The 21280-nt window shown below is 36.0% G+C and overlaps 1 protein-coding gene across 1 annotated transcript in view; it reads left to right on the top strand.

Annotated features, from left to right (window-relative positions):
* The first annotated feature begins 4398 nt into the window (after positions 1 to 4398).
* Positions 4399 to 21280, top strand: part of LOC106057353 (uncharacterized) — a 30457-nt gene continuing 13575 nt past the window's right edge. Inside the window, exons 1-5 of the mRNA XM_013214517.2 lie at positions 4399 to 4439; positions 5284 to 5448; positions 8526 to 8664; positions 15570 to 15686; positions 16675 to 16726. Coding sequence (XP_013069971.2) covers positions 4399 to 4439; positions 5284 to 5448; positions 8526 to 8664; positions 15570 to 15686; positions 16675 to 16726 — 514 coding nt within the window. The remainder of the gene's footprint in view (positions 4440 to 5283; positions 5449 to 8525; positions 8665 to 15569; positions 15687 to 16674; positions 16727 to 21280) is intronic.

Here is a 21280-nt window from a genome sequence, read left to right as displayed (position 1 = left end):
GACTGTTCCTTGAGGTACACCTGAGTTTACTGTTATCGGTGTTGATTTAGAGCCATTTATTATTACAGTTTGTTCTCTCCCTATCAGAAAATCTTTAATGCACTGATGCAGTGGACCATTAATGCCAAAATATTTTAATTTTTTAAGCAAACTATGGTGGTGAACTTTGTCAAAAGTCTTAGAAAAATCTAGTAAGATAGCATCTATTTGTTCACTATTATCTAAACCCTTTGAAAAATCATCAATTAGTCCTATTAGTTGTGTTTCACATGATCTATATTTCCTAAAGCCATGTTGGTATGGTGTGAGGACATTATGTTTGTCTAAGTGGTTTATGATGTTCCTACATATTATGTGTTCTAGGATTTTACATGTGATGCTGGTAAGTGATACTGGTCTGTAGTTTATTGGGTCGGATTTTTCTCCTTTTTTAAATAGGGGGGTGACATTAGCTTCTTTCCAGTCCTTTGGTACTCTGCCCTGGTTAAGTGAAGCATGAAAGAGTATTTTGAACACTGGGGCTAGCTCATTGCTTAGTTCTTATTTTATTGTTATTATTTAGAAAGTACTTGTAATATGTTATGACATGATTAGGGCTTAATTATTTGTTTCGGGAATAAGGGGAAAGTTTTACTTAGCGACAACTGACGTGACAGATAGTTAAAAACAGGAACTCTCTAGACGACGCTTTAGAATGAAGACGCTTTCTTATTTACAGTAAGAATAAGAAGAATTATATAGACGGCTAGTAATAGAGGACATCGGACGGTTCCCGTATTCAATATTAAAAGTGTTTGTTGTTTCAACACCAGCGTCGACTTTATTTATCGATTGTTGGCCTTTCGACGGTGTTATCTGTTCTAGTATTGAGTTCAGTGTTACCTCCAGTTGGACTTAGTTACATTTTCAAGTACTAGACACCGCTGAAGAGCATAACAAATATCGAGTACTCTTGGAAATTGAGCAGAATACAATATATTGATCGAGATTTTATATTTTTAGTTCCGTCTTCTTTATGTGGTTACTAGCCAGAGTGTACACGCAGACCGCAGGTCTTCATTTGCGTATCATTAATATAGTTACTCACATTTACTGATAAGTATATTAGAAACAATAAGATGAAATATTGATATAACTCTAAGGCAAGCACTTAACGAAAGCAAGGAGGTAATAACAGCGGATGTATTTATTTACAGCTAATATCTCTATATATAATTCTCTTTATGGCTCAAGAGTTTGGAAAAGAAGTAAAGTAAAGATCGCTCTTTTATTTCTGCAAGTCGGACGGAGTAGAGTTGCTCTGCGAATAAAAAAAAAGAAGGGGGAGGAGAAGAACAAGTAACCTAGTATTCACCCATCACAAAATAGCAGGGCCGGACTTAACCATTGTGACTAAGAAGTCATGGAAAGATCACTTTTTAAAAATTTCTACCCAACGTAAATTTAGCGGCAATAAAAAGAGAGGGGGACAGGGTAAAACAAGTAATCTACTCTGTATTCACCCGTGACTAAATAGTAGGGCCGGACTCAACCGCTGAATTACCAAATGTTTCAATCTATCTTTGAGAATTGTTGACCTTAAATCATTCTTCATTAGTTTTAGGCGCGAGAAGCTTCTTTCACCAGATTCCATAAATACGGATAAGATTGGCGTTTTCCATAATGAATGACTTCCCACAAATACATATTTCCGTTTATATATTTCAGGAATTTTTTTTAATTTTTAATTTTTAATGATTTTTATAACTTCCGGAGATTTTCATAACTTTTTCGTATATTTTGCTTTTTCACGAGATTTGAAAGAGCTATTGGTAAATCAGGAGGGCGTGGAAATTTTGTTATTATGAGTTATAAAATGGTTTTATTTAATAATTTACACCTAGAATTATCGCGGGTACTATGAAACTGCGGGGCCTACTGCGATCAAATAGGTTGCATTGACCTAAGACCGGCCCTGCAAAATAACGGCGTATTCTACGCCGAGCGTCGACTAGTAAACAAATAATTAGTCTTAGTTGACATTGCATGATCTAAAGTTCACGTCATGTTAAGAGCTTAAAAGACACGTGGAATTCCTGATGTAGAAAACAGGAAGTAGAATGAATAAAGTTAGACTTAGAGGTCAGTCAAGTAAAGCAGACAAGTGAAGTCAAGTTAGAAGTCAAGTGGTATTCTTTGGACCGAGTTGTCAAATATATATTTTAGTCCGGGATGGACAGTAGCGACTTAGAAAAGTCTGTAGTAATTTCAGTTAGAAAGTAACTTGTGGGCAGTTGTTGCCAGTGGTCTTTTGAGACATGTATTAGTTAATCTATATTTCTACACAGTGTTACCCGCTGAGATGCGGACGTGATTTGTAACTAACATATATTGGATACTTTTGATACCGCTGTTATGCGGATAGGATTGCTTATTATTTCTTGACTTGTAGCACTAACAAGGAGTGCAGTGTATTATTATTATTATTTTTATTGTAGTAAAATAAACTTCAGGTTTGTCTGCTGAAACGGACTTAGGTCAGTTTATACTATTTTCTCGTCACGTGTCAAGAGCACCTCAGGAAGCAAGAACTCGGTATTACATGACATTCGCATTCGGCAACATTACGCCATTAAACCTGTCATTGACACTATCATACCAAAGAGCGTCTTAAGTTTCACCAATCCTTTTCTACCGAAATACTAGGACAGACCACCGACACACTTCTCAGTGTGCTGAATGATGTTGCGCACCATCAGTGTGGCGCGGGAGCGGAGTTACAGCAATATTAATGTTTATAAGAAAAGCAACGCGTAAATGCAAAAATATTAGAAGTGGAGCTTTATAAATCCAATAAAGAGTTGGGCAACTTTTTTTCTCTCAAAACATTTGGCAATACGTACTTTTATATAGATCTATATATAAAACTATATCTACAGTCTAGGAACTATTGTTACAGATGTAAATCTAGATGTACAATAATATTTGATGTCCGATACTTTATAGTTTATAGGCTTACTTCCTTACTCATTACATCTGTATAGGTCTATATATATACAGGCTATGGGTCTATATAATAAGATATATATCTAGATCAGTGCGGGCTAATTTTTGTTTTCATAGTCGATATTGGTGAACAAATTTTTGTTTTCATAGTCGATATTGGTGAACAAATTTTTGTTTTCATAGTCGATATTGGTGAACAAATTTTTGTTTTCATAGTCGATATTGGTGAACAAATTTTTGTTTTCATAGTCGATATTGGTGAACAAATTTTTGTTTTCATAGTCGATATTGGTGAACAAATTTTTGTACCTTTGAAACTAAACAAGTGTAAGAACAGGTCGATGTTGGCTGGCTGTAATTTGACAGCAGTCACAAGGTTGAGAATCGATTAGTGGGCGTCATCGTTCCAACCACAGACATTCATCTCATTTTCATGACATGATCCATACTAGTCCCTTCGCGACTGAGGGAGGCCATAACATTACAGATGTTGGTTTTACCGTTATTATTCATTGAATATATTATGCAAAGTTGTTTTTTTTTTAAATTGGTTAAATGATTTTAATTTTTATTCAAGACATACTATTTATTTGACATACATACGCATAACTTTGTGCTTTATATTATATATGGTTTTTGCGTTTTAAAATAGGTTTTACATTTAACTGGGAGCGCGTCGGCTGAGTGGTTAAGCGCTTGGAGGTCATGGGCTCGAATCTCGGTGAAGACTGGGATTTCGAACTTTTAGGGCGTCCCTGAGTTCACCCAACTCTAATAAGTACCTGACTTTAGTTGGTGAAAGTAAAGGTGGTCGGTCATTCTGCTGGCCACATGACACCCTGCAGGTTGACCGTTGGCGCTATAGAACGCATGTCTGAAAAAGAATCTTTTAATTTTTTTTTTACATAGAACTAAATAAATATTAAACATCTAAAGTTATGTTATGATTTGCTCGGATGCTGTTGAAGGAAACAGAAGTTATAAACATCATTCCCTTGTACCACGTTATTGGCTAAGGATTGCGGCTAATTAAACTTGCACTTTTAAAATATAAAAGAATCAACAGAATAGAAGGGGAAAAACAACAGTCAATGTTTAACTGAGGAAAATGATTTTTTAAGTTCTGAGTTGTTTAACTTTAAAACATCAGATGATACAGAGTAATCTGTCATATGGTTATTGTTGTAATACAAACTACTAGTCGACCGGCGGCGTACCATACGCCGCTATTTTGCAGAGTCGGCATTAGACCACTGCAACCTATGTGACCGCAGTGGGTCCCAAACTTTCATATGACCCGCGCAAATTTTAGGTGTTAAAATTTATAAATTTAACCATTTTATAACATATAACAGATTTCCCCGCGGCCTCTTGATTTACCAGAAGCTCCTGGAAATCTCCAGAAATTGCGAAATGTACGAAAAAGTCATGGAAATCTCCAGAAAATGCGAAATGTACGAAAAAGTCATGGAAATCTCCAGAAAATGCGAAATGTACGAAAAAGTCATGGAAATCTCCGGAAATTGCGAAATGTACGAAAAAGTCATGGAAATCTCCGAAAATCATGAAAATCTTTTGAAAACTAAAAAAAAAATATCCGGAAATATATAGATAAAAATTGTCATTTTGGGTTGTCATTCAAAGTGGAAAATGCCAATCCTACGCGCGATGATATAAACTAATGAATTTTTCTTTGTAAATTGTATACTATGTTATTGCTGCAACAGACTTGTTTGAGTAAAGTTTAATGCATAAAGGCCATAGTCAAGTCTCTGTCCGTAATGTGATGTTGCCGTCTTAAATTCCTAACACCAACTCACTAGCATAAACTAGAACCCACTAATCTGTAACGTCACTAAATGAAATGTTCAGAGTCAGTCAACTATGGTGCGTCTCTATACTAACTGTTAAATAGAATGGAGTTGGCAGAATACTACAAGACAGCCATATAAATAAAGAGAATGCAGACTGACGTTCCTTAACAGACCTATTTATAAGTTCTAACTTGTGAGGAGCAGTGGCTGAGCGGTAAAGCGCTTGGCTTCCGAACCGGGGCCCCGGGTTCGAATCATCGTGAAGACTTTCATTTATAATTTCGGGATCTTTGGGCGCCTCTGATAGATACCTGGTATTAGTTGGGGGGGGGGGGGAAGTAAAGGCGGTTATCGTTGTGACACCCTCGTTAAGAACAGAAACAGATGACCCTTACATTATCTGCCCTATTGACCAAAATGTCTGAAAGGGGAACTTTACTTTTTTTTTTTTTTAATTAACTTGTGAAAACATTATATTTTACAGCCTCTCAGCAGAGCATGACGGCGACGACAACACCTGCTCTCCATCTCAGAGATATATTTTAGGTAGCGCTAACCTTTCACCTGGGACAGAGTTCAATCCGTGGCGATTCTCACCCTGCAGCATTAATTATTTTACAAACTTCATCAAGGAAAAATTGAGCACCAGGTGGGTAACTAGATCAAGATCACAATCCGTTCTTAGCTTTGTGTGGTTAGTCCTTCTGTCAGTGCTATATGTCAAACCTTAGTTTGCTGCTTACACCAAAAATATGCTTATAGGTGTTGAATTTATCAAAAATGTTATATTATTACTGCACGCGGTTAACGTTACATTTGATTCTGTTTTATGTTTTGAAATAAGCTGAGAAACTGCAGATAATAGTGAGTATTTAGCATCTATACTATTCTATACTCTGCATTTATTTTGTGCTAAACCTTTTTACGTAGCATCAGACTGTTTAAGCTTAGGAAATAGCCAACCTTAGGAAATAGACAACTTTAGGAAATAGACAACTTTAGGAAATAGACAACTTTAGGAAATAGCCAACCTTAGGAAATAGACAACTTTAGGAAATAGACAACTTTAGGAAATAGACAACTTTAGGAAATAGACAACTTTAGGAAATAGCCAACCTTAGGAAATAGACAACTTTAGGAAATAGACAACTTTAGGAAATAGACAACTTTAGGAAATAGACAACTTTAGGAAATAGACAACTTTAGGAAATAGCCAACCTTAGGAAATAGACAACTTTAGGTAATAGCCAACCTTAGGAAATAGACAACTTTAGGAAAAAGACAACTTTAGGAAATAGATAACTTTAGGAAATAGACAACTTTAGGAAATAGACAACTTTAGGAAATAGACAACTTTAGGAAATATACAATTTTAGGAAATAGACAACTTTAGGAAATAGACAACTTTAGGAAATAGCCAACTTTAGGAAATAGCCAACCTTAGGAAATAGACAACTTTAGGAAATAGACAACTTTAGGAAATAGACAACTTTAGGAAATAGCCAACCTTAGGAAATAGACAACTTTAGGAAATGGAAAAGTATAGGAAATGGATTAGCTTAGGAAATAGACAACCTTAGGAAATGGCAAAGCTTAGGAAATGGATTAGCTTAGGAAATAGACAACCTTAGGAAATAGCCAACCTTAGGAAATAGACAACTTTAGGAAATGGAAAAGTATAGGAAATGGATTAGCTTAGGAAATAGACAACCTTAGGAAATGGCCAAGCTTAGGAAATAGACAACTTTAGGAAATGGAAAAGTATAGGAAATGGATTAGCTTAGGAAATAGACAACCTTAGGAAATAGCCAACCTTAGGAAATAGACAACTTTAGGAAATGGAAAAGTATAGGAAATGGATTAGCTTAGGAAATAGACAACCTTAGGAAATGGGCAAGCTTAGGAAATGGATTAGCTTAGGAAATAGACAACCTTAGGAAATGACAAAGCTTAGGAAATGGATTAGCTTAGGAAATAGACAACCTTAGGAAATAGCCAACCTTAGGAAATAGACAATTTTAGGAAATGGAAAAGTATAGGAAATGGATTAGCTTAGGAAATAGACAACCTTAGGAAATGGCCAAGCTTAGGAAATGGATTAGCTTAGGAAATAGACAACCTTAGGAAATGGCCAAGCTTAGGAAATGGATTAGCTTAGGAAATAGAAAACCTTAGGAAATGGCCAAGCTTAGGAAATAGACAACGTTATGAAATGGCCAAGCTTAGGAAATGGATTAGCTTAGGAAATAGACAACCTTAGGAAATGGCCAAGCTTGGGAAATGGATTAGCTTAGGAAATAGACAACCTTAGGAAATAGCCAACCTTAGGAAATAGACAACTTTAGGAAATGGAAAAGTATAGGAAATGGATTAGCTTAGGAAATAGACAACCTTAGGAAATGGCCAAGCTTAGGAAATAGACAACTTTAGGAAATGGAAAAGTATAGGAAATGGATTAGCTTAGGAAATAGACAACCTTAGGAAATAGCCAACCTTAGGAAATAGACAACTTTAGGAAATGGAAAAGTATAGGAAATGGATTAGCTTAGGAAATAGACAACCTTAGGAAATGGGCAAGCTTAGGAAATGGATTAGCTTAGGAAATAGACAACCTTAGGAAATGACAAAGCTTAGGAAATGGATTAGCTTAGGAAATAGACAACCTTAGGAAATAGCCAACCTTAGGAAATAGACAACTTTAGGAAATGGAAAAGTATAGGAAATGGATTAGCTTAGGAAATAGACAACCTTAGGAAATGGCCAAGCTTAGGAAATGGATTAGCTTAGGAAATAGACAACCTTAGGAAATGGCCAAGCTTAGGAAATGGATTAGCTTAGGAAATAGAAAACCTTAGGAAATGGCCAAGCTTAGGAAATAGACAACGTTATGAAATGGCCAAGCTTAGGAAATGGATTAGCTTAGGAAATAGACAACCTTAGGAAATGGCCAAGCTTGGGAAATGGAAAAGTTTAGGAAATGGTCAAGCTTAGGAAATGGCCAAGCTTAGGAAATGGAAAAGTTTAGGAAATGGAAAAGTTTAGGAAATGGTCAAGTTTAGGAAATGGATAAGTTTAGGAAATTGACCAGCTTAGGAAATAGACTAATTGTTACACACGTACATTCCAGAATTAAGCTGAAATAAGTCAAATGAGCTGACCGGTTACGCAGGGTGGCTCCACATGTACAGCTGCTTCATTTATAACATTAAATGTATACATAACTATAACATTATATATATATATATATATATATAACATTATATTAGGTGCCTAAGTAAGATTATTAACTTCTCCAGGTCAAACTTCTGATGTATTAAAAGAGTCAACATAATTACTCAACTTTTCATTCTTTTTTTTTTGTTCGTGATCTATTAAAGATAGTTAAAAAAACAATTGTGCATATCAATGCCTCCCAAAGTAAGAATTACAGATAAAGTACTTTATAAATTTTAAATAAATTCGATTATGTAGTAAAAATATAAACTCTATTCATCTAAGTGAATGTACACTTTGGTTTCTTATAGTTATAATGTTTTTTGTTTGGTGTAATGCACAAATTGTAAGACAAATTTCCTTACGGATAATAAAGATTATTATTATTATTATTATTATAATCTTATAGATTATGGAAATTAGATCATAACAGAAGAGAATTACCCCGGTATGTCATCTATAGTTTTTTTTTGTAGTTTATCCTGTGATAATGTATACATACTTAATTCAAAGCCGAGGGTATACGTGTCTGGTCTACTCTATCGAACCATCAGCAGACATTCCTGATGTATCTGAGAAACTTTTGGGTCAATTGATCAAACCTGACGAACAGTGTCAGCAAATTTATGGAAAGAATTCCTACTATTGCAGGGTAAGTGAAATCACTTTTAATTTATATAATTTCTTGCCATCTCACTTACGCTATAACACCCTTATTAATATAACTTCTTTGCCTGCATACCCCTCGACACATATTGCCTGACATTAGAGTATTCGAAAATTCACGTGTTTACCTAGTTGAATCTAAATTATATCGGTGACAAAAGGGCTGCGACCACGGCCCAAAGGGAGATAAATTACACCCTGTACTATAACTGTTTGTGGCCTAGGTTAACAAAAAGTAAGAGTGTTTTAAACGTTTACAGAAGTTAACCCATCATACATGATTCTACAATTCCACCTGTAAGATTACATTATTTTTTTAAAAAAGTGTATACAGTGGCGTAGCTAAGTGGGGGGGATGGGGGGCCACCCCCGGGCCACCACTTGAGGGGGCCCCAAAATGGGTGTCCGAAATTTGTTTGTAAATACATAAATTAATATATTTGATTGACAAATAGTGTCTAACGGGTGTGTTCTTTTTCATCATTTATGGATTAAATTTATAACAAAGACTAAACCTAGATCTAGGTCTATCAGTACGTTGACTTTGTTACATTTGAAAAATATTTTTTTCCCCACAGAGATCAATTTAAGTTAGTTTTACATTTTTAAATGCAAATCTTTAATAGATTTGTTACCGATTTATTTTCCTATAAGCATAATATACAGAATCGGGTTTAACATATCCATTAGTTATTCTTAATAATGCTAGAATTGTCCATTATTGGCTTCTATAATTTCAGAATTAAACATTACACTCGAGTTATTACCCCTCTATTCATCTTTCCTCAATCCAATGACAACATGCTTATTCTAAATTAAAAAAAACAACAACAACAACAACAAACCCTTTTTATAGAGTGATAAAAGAGTGAATTGCAAAGGTGGGAAAATGAATCAAAATACCTAAAATGTATGTCTTTTCGTCAAAGGAAATTTCACAATCATGGCATATTTTTTATTTGTGAAATTACACAAATGTTATTCTTTCTATGGGAACTTTTTAGTTGTCACAAGACGCTAGCAGTGTGCTGGCGCCTGCTTTAACTGGTCGTGGTCTAGGGTGATTCTGGAGGCCCGACTGTTGACGCTGGAACATGGGTGGCTTTAGCCCTGTCGCGATTTTGGTGTTTGTCTATATAATTAAGATATAAAACAAAACACCGGAATATAGTTAGAAACTATAACGTTAAACTGTAACTTTATTTACACACAATATAGAATCTTCCAAATAAAACGTTTGCATACAGGTACATCAACAACTGGTGACTAAACTCAGATCTCTAAATGACTATGAACGTTAGATTTCACTAGTATTCTCGTACAATAATATGAAAACAAGCAGAAGCGGGAAATGCGACCCTCCGCTCTACAAAACCCACGCTAACTGTCCGTTCGTTTCAAGAGCAAAATTCCTCCCATGTGGACTACCCAGCAACACAGTGGTTACGTCCCCATGCATCATCAGTGACTCAAAACCTTGGCCTCTGACCAGTTATGACGTAGGCCGCGATCTGGTCAGAGCCAAGGCTTTGTATCTCCAAGGCGCCGCGCCAACTGCCCCTTTTTCCCCCAAATTTCCCATGTCACCCCGCCCTCGTTGTAGCCTAGGCCCCTGGTCACGGGACAACAAAATAAACATTAAAGCAAAAAAAAAATATACTTATTTCCCCTTCCAATAATAAAATAAATCTAATTCAACTAATTAAAATATATTAAAAACATAAATAATTGCATTAGATCTAAAATATAAATAACAGTAACAGACTTAAAACTTTTCACAATAACTAAGGCCATGATGGCGGGAAAAGGGGTCAGCTAGGTTAACATTCCTTAGCCAGGCCCGTAGTGGGCTGCGGTTGTTCTGCTACACACACACAAACGGGTGTGGGCTCACAGCGGTTTGTGACAACTTCCCCCATGCCAAGTTGACCAGAGTGGGGCTACAAAACAGCGTGACGCAAAGGTTAAACTATGATAACGCAGCCACAATGAATAGCCGTCTGTCTAGCCTGCGGATACGTCTGTTGGGCATAAATCCAAAAGCAACATTTCTGAACTGTCATAATCACTCTCTCAACCTTGCAGCTTTTCATTCTGCTGAGATAGATCCAACAATGGACACCTTTTTTGGAACTTTACATGCAAATTAACCCCAGAGATAGGCCAAACTGAAAGAAGATGAAGCAGGGATTTAATAAAACAAGTAATACAAGAAGCTACGTCGGCAGTTTCCTTGCATCTCGACGAAATCATACTGTTGGAGAGCCTTTTTGAATCAACAACTGAAAGAATGGACACTAGAAGCAGTGCATAGAATCTGTTCTGTTGTCACAGATAGATATAAACATAAACATACTGTAGGCAGTAATTAATAATAATAACGGAGACTGTGATTATCAAAGTAGACATAGAAGACTCTCTTTTTATTTCCGTCAAATCCTTTTGCTTTCGCAAAAACATAAATAACAAACAATGACGTAATATCATATGTATTAGCTCATCCTTCCTTTTGAAGGTATTATCACATCCTTCCTTTTAAAGTTCTTAAGACTGATATCTACTAGGAACTTTAACAATTCGACCACTTCTGGTTGTTTTGACTGGCACAAGTTCTCTAGACGTTGGTCTATAACTGTCTGTTTCGTTTGTTATAACAGTTGCTGTTCATTGTCTTCATCGGTATCATAGTACCCAGAGATGTCTTCATTGAAACTCTTATTCAAAAAAGTGTTGATTTCTTCTGTATGTTATTCTATCGTTTATCTTTATGATGTAAGATCTGGGTGCTGAATGTTTTTTTTTTATGACAACTGCTTTCTGCCATGTTTGTTGTCCTAGACGAACTCTCACTTTCTCTCCGACAGAATAATCTTTAGGTAGTCTTGCTTTTGCATCGTATTTCACTTAGCTTTTCATCTGTCGTTCGTTGAGTAATGTCTCTGCATTTTCAGCTACCGATGGTTTCAATAGTTTGTGATCAGTTGGAATGATTCCCTGAGTCTTCTACTCGTCAGCAGTTGTGATGGTGAATACGGCAGTCCACTTATCGGAGTATTTCTATACTCGAGCATAACGAGATATGGATCTTTCCCACTTTTGTATGCTCTGACATTCGACAGATGGACACGCCCCTAAGTGTATACATAATAAATCACATACAGTTGGTTCCGGTACAATAGAATAAAGAATACTGTTACGTATTTCCGAATCTTCTGGCTTGATGTATTAGTTGGCACACAAATAAAAACACAGCAAAGAACTTGACGACTAAACTTTCAGTTTCAAATAACTTTATTGACTATTAACTCTAACAATTCGTTACTGTAACATGTAGCGTAGAAGACTGTAGAAGACTGTACAATATCTGTCAGTTTACAGTTAGCTATACTTCGTTGCAATTCATCTCTTCACTTCGTTGCAATTCATCTCTTCTCAACTTGCATCGAGCCGTATTCCACAGAACAGACCAACGACACACTTCCCAGTGTCGCTCCAGGTCTCCCAAAGCTGAACCAAGTCGTCCTCAAGTCTATCGAATCAGAGCCGTACACGTCTTACATCGACTGTATCGACTGTAACGGCTCAAGTCCACTGTAGTTCGCTGTATAGACTTAAACGACAGTAGTCCACTCCAGTTAACTCTACCCTAGTTAACTTGCATCGAGTCGTACACATTTCTCTTCCACAGAGCCGCACACGTCTTACATCGTCTGTATCGACTGTAACGGCTCACTCACGACTCCATACGACTGACTTTCACATTAACTCTCTGGCTTATATAGAGTCCCTAATCGCTCCTCCAAAGTTGTACAAACACTCCTAGTATCCTCTGGAATAACATGTGAGGAAACGTCACATCCTGTCTTTGTTTATACATGTAGATTCCAAAAAACATCGGCTGCATTGTCATCTTGCCGGGGTCACAAGTTGTGACCTCTATCTGTCACTGGACATTGCTAGTACCTTCTGGAATAACACGTAAGGACACGTCACATCCTGTCTTTGTTGATACATGTACATTCCAGGGAACACCCGCTGCTGTGTTATCTCGTCAGGGTCACACGTTAACCTCTTTCTGTCACTGGTCATTTGTAACAATACTTTTGACCACGGCCCAAAGGGAGATAAATTACACCTGTACTATAACTATTTGATGCCTACGCTAAAAAAAACTCTATAGTGTTTTAAACATTTACGTAAGTCAACACATCATTCATGATTTTACACATCCACCTGTTAGACTACATTCTTTTTTTTTTTAATTTTCTACGTAATAACTCGCATACACAGTGATTTTCCTTCATGCGGAAAAATACTTAACATACAATAAAGCTTATGTAAAGAAAGGAGCCGCTAAGTACTGCAATTTATCGTAAATGTATGAGGTTCATCTCCTTTTCAGCTAGATTAAACATAAATTGATTAATTATTACCTAATGATTTACTAATTGGTAAGGGGTTACTGGATCCGATTTTGGGTAAAAAAAATCGATTTTTCAATTTTGGTGTAATTAAATAGGTTGACATGTATTTTATAAACTGGCACCAAAAATTTTCTAAAAAATAGCATTTTTTATTGAAAAAAAGCATTTTAATGATGCATGGTGAACACTATTTTCCATATTTTTCTTAATACAAATTCACTGTTTTTGAGTGAATGCATTTTTTGTGACCCCCCCTGTAACATATTTCTAAAATCTCTAGAACTAATAGAGATAAATGTGTCAAATTTGGTACACATATTCAGAGATAAATAATACAGAGAATCAGCTTGTTTTAATGACTTTAGCTGAAGAAGTTTTTAATATATGATCTTTTGGGAAAAAAATGTGGATGCATTTTACAGGAAAAAAATCACCCTTTTTTAAAAAATCATAAAATGCACAATACTAAGGGAAAATGTATAAAATCTAACTAGCTCCTTCCAGCCACCTTTATACTTTAAGGTGTAAGTATTTTTAGCTTTGAAATTTATCTATTTTGAAAAATTTTAGAATTTTCCTATAAGAACTAATTTTTGTTTATTTTCAAGATGGCTGCCGTTACCATGGCAACCCAGAAACATTAGACAACATTCAATATATATTTTTTATTATTGAGTTGTCATATGATATAATATAACAATAGTTATTAAGTTAAAGCAAAAATAAAAAAAATAAATTTCGCTATCCAGTAACCCCATAATTATTATTAATTTTTTTTGGATAGTACTTATGCTTGTAATCTGCCAAAGCGAATATCAACTCTGTCTGGTATAAAATAGTATACGTTGTTTTGGTGCAAGTTGAAACTATAATTCATTGGAATAGAAAAGAAACGAATCAATAAAATAACAAGATTACAAGAAAAGTTTGTGTTATCACACAAACTCAGAGGTGGCCCCAATCGAATTCACCAATGGACAAGGAATATTCAAGCCATAGTCTTGTTTTAATCATTGAAATTAATAATATATAAAACTCATTGGGCAATAAGATAATAATTATAATAATAAAATACAATTAATTTTTTTCTTTTAAAGTTTAAATCTTTTAAAATATTTTTTTTTCAAACATAATTACTTTTTCAATTACAATTTTTTTTTATGTATTCATTAGTTAATTTCCCCTTTCATAACTAGTGATCTATTTGGAAATGATGTAAACATCATCTGTTTGTATGGGACATGGTTAACGAGGGTATCATGTGACCAGCATAACGACAAACCACCTTTTTTTCCCGCCTAAATAATGAATGGACTTCAAGATCCCGAATGTGAAAATCCAAGTCTTCACCGGGATTAAAACCCAAAACCCCAGTTTGGAAGACAAGCGCTTTATCACTAACCCACCGTGCCTCTTTAAATCCATTTAGTGAACACTTATATTTATTAATTAATAGCTAAATTATTGACCTTATCCATACATTCAAAATTGATAAAATGATAAATGTAATAAAGAGAAACTAAAAAAATATTTATTCAACTTACAAAATAAAATAAATTGGCAATTGGCAAAAAAAAAATTAATTTCTCCCCTTGCATTTATCGTACAGACTAGATCTAGTTCTAGATCTAGAAATAGATTTAGAAATAGATTTATAATCTAGACTAGATCTAGAATCTTGATATAAAATCTAGATCTAGACTAAGGTCAATGAGATGCATAGAGAGCCCGACAGACCAGTTGACAGGGGTATTACTTCTCCTACAGAACCCCATACACCCCAACTGAGTTTCCACTCAGAGCCCAGTTTTTACCTGTGGCTCCAAGCATTTGCATGCTGCTAAGGCCACACACCGCAAATAGAGGACTTTTCGATATCGGTTAATGGTTCAGGCCTTCTATGCTGTTCGTATCCGATTCACATCTTAATGTGATACTACTATTCGCATAATAAATAAAACTGCGCTCTTTCGAAGGCCGCTAAGAAAAGTCAATTAGTCAATTATTTATTAGTAACTAATTATTTTGTCTGATACAGAATAATGGAAATATGTTCCACGTTACTGAAATACTAAAGGCAGCAAAAAAAAAACTTGTATTAGATACCCACCCATTGGTCCACAAATGAGAGCGCTCTGAGCATGCTATAAGCATGAAAGTAGTGATCTATAAAAGCTATAATTTATTTATGTATTTATTTATTTATGTGCGGAGTTTTTTCCCTAAGATAGCTTTTTTTTTTTTTAAAATGTTTCTTATATTGATTGTTACATATGCTTGTTCAACTCTATGAGTATATATGAGATTGCGACTAGTTATTAAATTTGGAGTGACTGGTGAATAATTTCTTAGTTGTTTTTTTTTTTTTACCAACATTGACTCTCAGAGCAAAGTGACTACAAATTGAAAAAAAAAAATCTAACCTACATAAAAACTTTTTTTTTTATATTCATTTTCGTGTAATCAGCATGGCAATGAAGGTAACAACGCTCTCATCTGTCATTTGATGTTTTGTAAAGAACCTGTGACGACCAGGTGTTTACAGGAAGCTGCACTCATCGGGACATCTTGTGGCGATGGAAAGGTAAGTTTTGTCACAAGGACATCTTCTTTTGATGTAAAGGTAAGCTTTGTTAATAAAAAAAAAATTAACCAATAGTCTAATTAAATACTAGCAGTATGCACAAGCTACATCCGTTGATTTGTTCCTAGAGTTTGTATTTTTTATTACGGCCGGATTTGTTCCTAGGCTTTATATTGCTTATTGTGACCTTTTTTTTATTTGTAACAAAAATCTTAATAAATGGGCCACATTTTAATGATCAACCTAGCATACTTCTTAGTCCGTGAATTAGTGTGTCTGTTTCAATAAAATTTCACGACCTCTCTCTTTCTCTCCTCTCTTTCTCTCTCTTTCTCTCTCTTTCGCACGCTGTACTACAACCATAAACACGGAGATAAAATGACAAACTAATCTAAAAAAAAAAAAAGTTTAAAACAGATAGGTCGTGATGTCCTTCTTGAATGTAGTGTAGCATGTAGTCTGTTTGAGATCAATGGGGAGTTCCTAACTTTTGGTCCGTGCACTGGAAAAGCCTTAAGACTATTAGTGCGATATAGCTTCTAGCACGGCGTTGCAGTAGTCAAGTCGGGATAGTATCTTTTTTGTTGACTCCGTTGTTAAATATGGTCGGATATGGCCTAATCGGCGTAGCTGCAGATAAAGACCCTTGCAATGTTTACTTATGTGAGGGTCGAAAGATAGCGTTGAGTCAAAGAAAACTCCAAGATTCCGCACTACATGGACATAAGGAGCCTGACAGTGTGTGATAAAAAGAGAATTTGTGTTCTCAACTTTTGAGATATTTCTCCCAAATAGACATGACTTGTCTCCGTCGAAGTTCCAACCCAAGACCCTCTGGTTAGAATACCAAGCCCCTAACCCCTCAACTACCACGCATCACGTGATAAAGTATAGCAGGATTTTTGCTCAATCTTGGAACAACATATGCAGCCTGTCAACTATCAGTGACACTATTTTACAAATTTTACATTGCCTGCGTTTGTTTCAGATCTGCATCAATGGACAATGTGTCAGCGACCCATATGCTCCTCAAGTTGATGGTCTGTAGTTTATGAATTCTAAATTAGCTTTCGTTATGTAATTTTGCAGACGTGAATAACGAATTTTCAAATTATCTTTTATCTGTGGATCTCTTTTTTTTAAGTAAAGATGCAAACAGTGGTGTGATAATAGACCATTCATCTTTTTGCAATTTGAGACCTTTATATAAAACATTGAAATAAAGATATTGTGACACTGGAATTGTGTCGTTAGTACAATCGTTATATATATATATGTATGTATATACGTATATATATGTATGCCCTGCTTAGAAATCAAAACCGTTTGACCAATCTTTATAAAACGTGCCATACATGTTTTTGGGTAATAACAAACTTAAGGAAAAAATTAACAAACTTAGAACCCTCGAAAAAAAGTTGCCCAGCACTATGAAAGTATTAGTATTTTATGTATATAGGCCGAGTTTACATCAGACAAAATCGAAACGACCTAGATCTAATTTTAATAACTACAATGTGCACAGATAGTTTTTTACTTAGACACGTGAAAATACAAAATATAGTCTTTTGATTTAATTATGCAATACAATTAGCCTTCGCATGTGTGTTTCAAAAGCATTTTTACATCAATTCGTTCCACATATCTGAGAATTTAGACGCCCTGACGTACTTTATAATCCCATTCATTGAACAAATCGGGTAAACCCGTTTTAATTGTACTTTATATCCTATTCATCTCGCGCTTCTTTTATTTTTAATAGATGTGAATGTATCGGCCTATAGGGTAAACCCGTTTTCGCAAAACTACTTTTATTTTCGTCTCGACAGATCAAAACTTGAAAGGAACATTAACAATATTTGGCATAGATAAAAATCCAATCCACTAGATTAGTAATACACAAAATAAGGCCCGCAGGCCGTAAGCAATGTCAGGCTAGTGTACATATATATATATATATATGATTTAGAATTTCTGAGCTAAAGTTTTCTCAGGCTTCTCAAACCAATGACGTAACCACTATACTAGCAAGAGTGTCGAAGAACATGGAAGATTGTATAATTATCTATTATATCTAATTTTGTTTGTTTTTTATGTTTGTCTTCCCTTAGACAATCTAAAATAAAGGGAACTAATTCAGCTTAAACCACCACTTCAGTCAAGTATTATTTCTTTTCTTCGTTTAAGATACCTTAGAAAACAATTTATTACACATAGTTTTTCAACTAATTCGTTTATTAAATTTATTGATTCATGTCTCTGTGGCATTTTACGTCTCTAGAGACCATGTTCTCCCTTTGCAACTTCTTGTGTGACTATAGAGTCCAATTCTTGATACAGATGCGGTTGAAGGTTGGGCATATGTAATCACCAGGCGCCGTTGCATTTTCACCATTCTTTTTGCTTCTGTTGTGTATTGCATCTGCAATCGAGACCCTTCCTTTATGCTCTCTCCATGTGGATTTATCCAGTGCTACATTTTTCGGCAACATCTATCTTCAAACAACAATAAATTGTATTATTTGTTAGTAACTACCAATAGAATAACTTAGAAAATTTCAAGTTTTGAATTTTTTAAAAAAATCCATATCTCTGTTAGTCTTAGGCGACCCCTGCAAAAAGGAGGTCCCGACCCATGGGTTAAGAACCCCTGATATAGAACTTCATCTTTACATTATGCTGTGTCAAATCACATGAGCATCCTTTTCACACGCTGTGAATGTGTTGACACAGTAGTTTGTGTATATGTGTAACTATGTTGTCAAGAAGTCTTAATGTACATGATGTACAGGTCATCTGGTTCTGTGGCCCAATGTTAACGAGGGTGCCATGTGGCCAGCACAACGACAAACTTTACTTTTCCCCAACTAATGTCAGGTACCCATTAGAGCTGGGTGGACTCAGAGGCGCCCGAAAATAAAGAAATTAAAAATCCCAGTCTTCACCAGGATTCGAACCCCGGTCGAATAGCTCAGCCACCGCGCCTCATAAGTGAAGAGGAAACAAAAAAAGTAAATTGAAAATGAAGACCAACAATTAAGCGAAATGTGAAGTAGGAATATTCTTTTAAAAACATATAGACCTATAAACAGTATTCTAAAAGTAGTTGGGCAGAGCCATGTACAAAGAAATGACTACGCCTAACAAACTGGACATTATTAACTTCCTCCCCCCACAAAGAACAATCTACAATCTTCCAACTAATAACAGGACACACCCCCTATTAAATTACCACCTGAACAAAATAAACTCCACACAACTCCCCCTTTGCAGACACTGCGCCCACCCCTTTGAAACCGTAAACCATATCCTCTTTGAATGCCCCTCCCTAATCCACCTTAGGCAGACCCTACTTCCACTACAGCCCAACATAACCAACACCCTGTACGGCAGTGCTGAACAACTGAAGAAAACACTTTTGTTTCCTTGGCACAGTCTGCAAAAGAGCTGACAGCTCAGCAGCAATAAAGCTGACTAGAAGAAGAAGAAGAAGAAAAGTTTTTTTTTTGTTATTTCAATAATAAGCCCCTATTATGCGCGCGAAATTATGACCTTTGAAGTTATTTTTATTTGTATCACAACGCGGCTTAAGTAAATTGCTCGCGATTTATGAATGGAGTTATGGACATGTATGTCAAGACGGCTAAAACTATTCGCATTTATCGCAAATGAATTTATGTAAATTAAAGTTAAAAAAAAAACACAATTTCGAAAATCGATTTTATTAATTATTTAATTAACTAAATCTTATATGATCATGTGTAAAAGTAAACAAAAATATGTTTGCGAAATATGTTCATATAACTAGATTTAGCCTTGGCGAATGATAACATCGCTAGGTTCCCTGCTCTGCGCATGCGTGACCTTTTGGTCTTGTCTCATGTAAACATGGCTATATGACCTGGATCCATGAAATTGTAATACTTTTACACCTGGGCAACTTTTTTTTTTTTTTTTTTTTTTGGGGGGGGGGGTCATTTTTTTTGGGCTACATACATACATACAAACACTTATACATATACACATCTACACATACACACATACATACATAGATACATACATACATACATACATACATACATACATACATACATACATACGACTTACTTTATGCTTTATATTATAAATATGGATCTGTCCAGTGCCACCTCTTCCCAGTTGCCAGTGTCGATTTTGAAGAACTTCATGTCGCTCTTGCATACATCCGTATAACGTAAAATTTGACGACCAGCGGCTCTCCTGCTTTCTATTAGATCGCCATACAGAATGTCTTGTGGAAGCCGACCTACTGGCATTCTACGAACGTGGCCAAGCAATGGTGTCTGTTGCTGATAACAGAGCGGATGCCCTGGCACCCTACTCTTCGTAGCACTTCCTCATTGGTTATCTTATATTGACACCTTATTTTAAAGATCCGCCTTAGGCGTTGGAGGTGGAAGACATTCAGCTTTTTTTCCTGCCAAGAGTAGGCTGACAATGTTTCACTTCCGTATAGCAAGGTGCTCAACACACAGGTCCGGTAGAGTAGGGCTTTAGTATTGTTAGTCAGCAATATGTTGTCCCACACTCTTTTCCGTGACATGGTGCCCATTGCTTTGACTATCCTGTTGTTAATGTCTTTGTCCAATATATTATTGTTGGATATTTGTGGTGGAATAAGTCCGCCGGTCGGTCCGTTTACACTTCCCGATGGGGACGATGGCCTGCGACTTCTAGGGGGTAAAGTCTTAGAGCCACAACGTGGTAAATCTTTTGTTGGTATTATATAGGCACATAGAGAGGCACAAGCAAAACCAAAGCTTAAGGATTTTGTGGAAGAAACAAATTTATTTAATAAAAAATAATTAAGAAGAAATACAATCAGCGTGTAAAAGGGGGGGGGGGGCGTGATGTACAGGATGATTTAGGATTTTATGATAACTTTTAAGATAATATCATCACTAGGATGTTGCTCATAAAAACTCGTGTATGGTTTGCTTTTTCGGCTGTCTCTCACTTATCTGTATCCAAGATTCTCCTTCGGGGTGGGGTAAGTTGAAGCTCCGTTGTGTTGTAGCCAGTTGCTGGTGCCTTGAGCGTAGGCAGGCACTAGTGTGAAGAATATGAGGATGCCACCCGGTGGGCTTACTCCTGTGGTAGGTGCACACCGGTCCTGGGACTTCAGCCTGGAATGCCTTCAGTTCTAGTCTAGGGTGATGAATGACTCACCCTCAACGGGAATTTGTTGAAAGCTGCTGGGGTCTACCTTCATGCAACAAAACACGCCAGCCCTGATGTAGGAGGCTATGAGATGAGACGTGAGAGGAGCCTGAATTATTAAACTATACAGGCTGGTTGGCGAGTGGCGCATCCTTGATAGGAGCGTCTCCCTCAGACTAAGATACATGCTAGTCAGCATTTCATTAGGTCTAATAATAATTGTTGTATAAATAATGTAGTAATAATTATACAAATGCATATATTAATGTACAAGGCAGGGGTATAAATGAGGAAGGAAACAGGGGGACCATATTACAGGGTTGTAGACACTGTGACCTTATTGGCCCACAAGTTAACAAGTCTACCTTCGCTCGTGACCAGAGGACCATGACAAC

This window comes from Biomphalaria glabrata, chromosome 13 (genome assembly GCF_947242115.1).
Source record: "Biomphalaria glabrata chromosome 13, xgBioGlab47.1, whole genome shotgun sequence".
Classification (NCBI taxonomy): Eukaryota; Metazoa; Mollusca; class Gastropoda; family Planorbidae; genus Biomphalaria; species Biomphalaria glabrata.
This window is presented reverse-complemented; position numbering and strand designations above follow the sequence as displayed.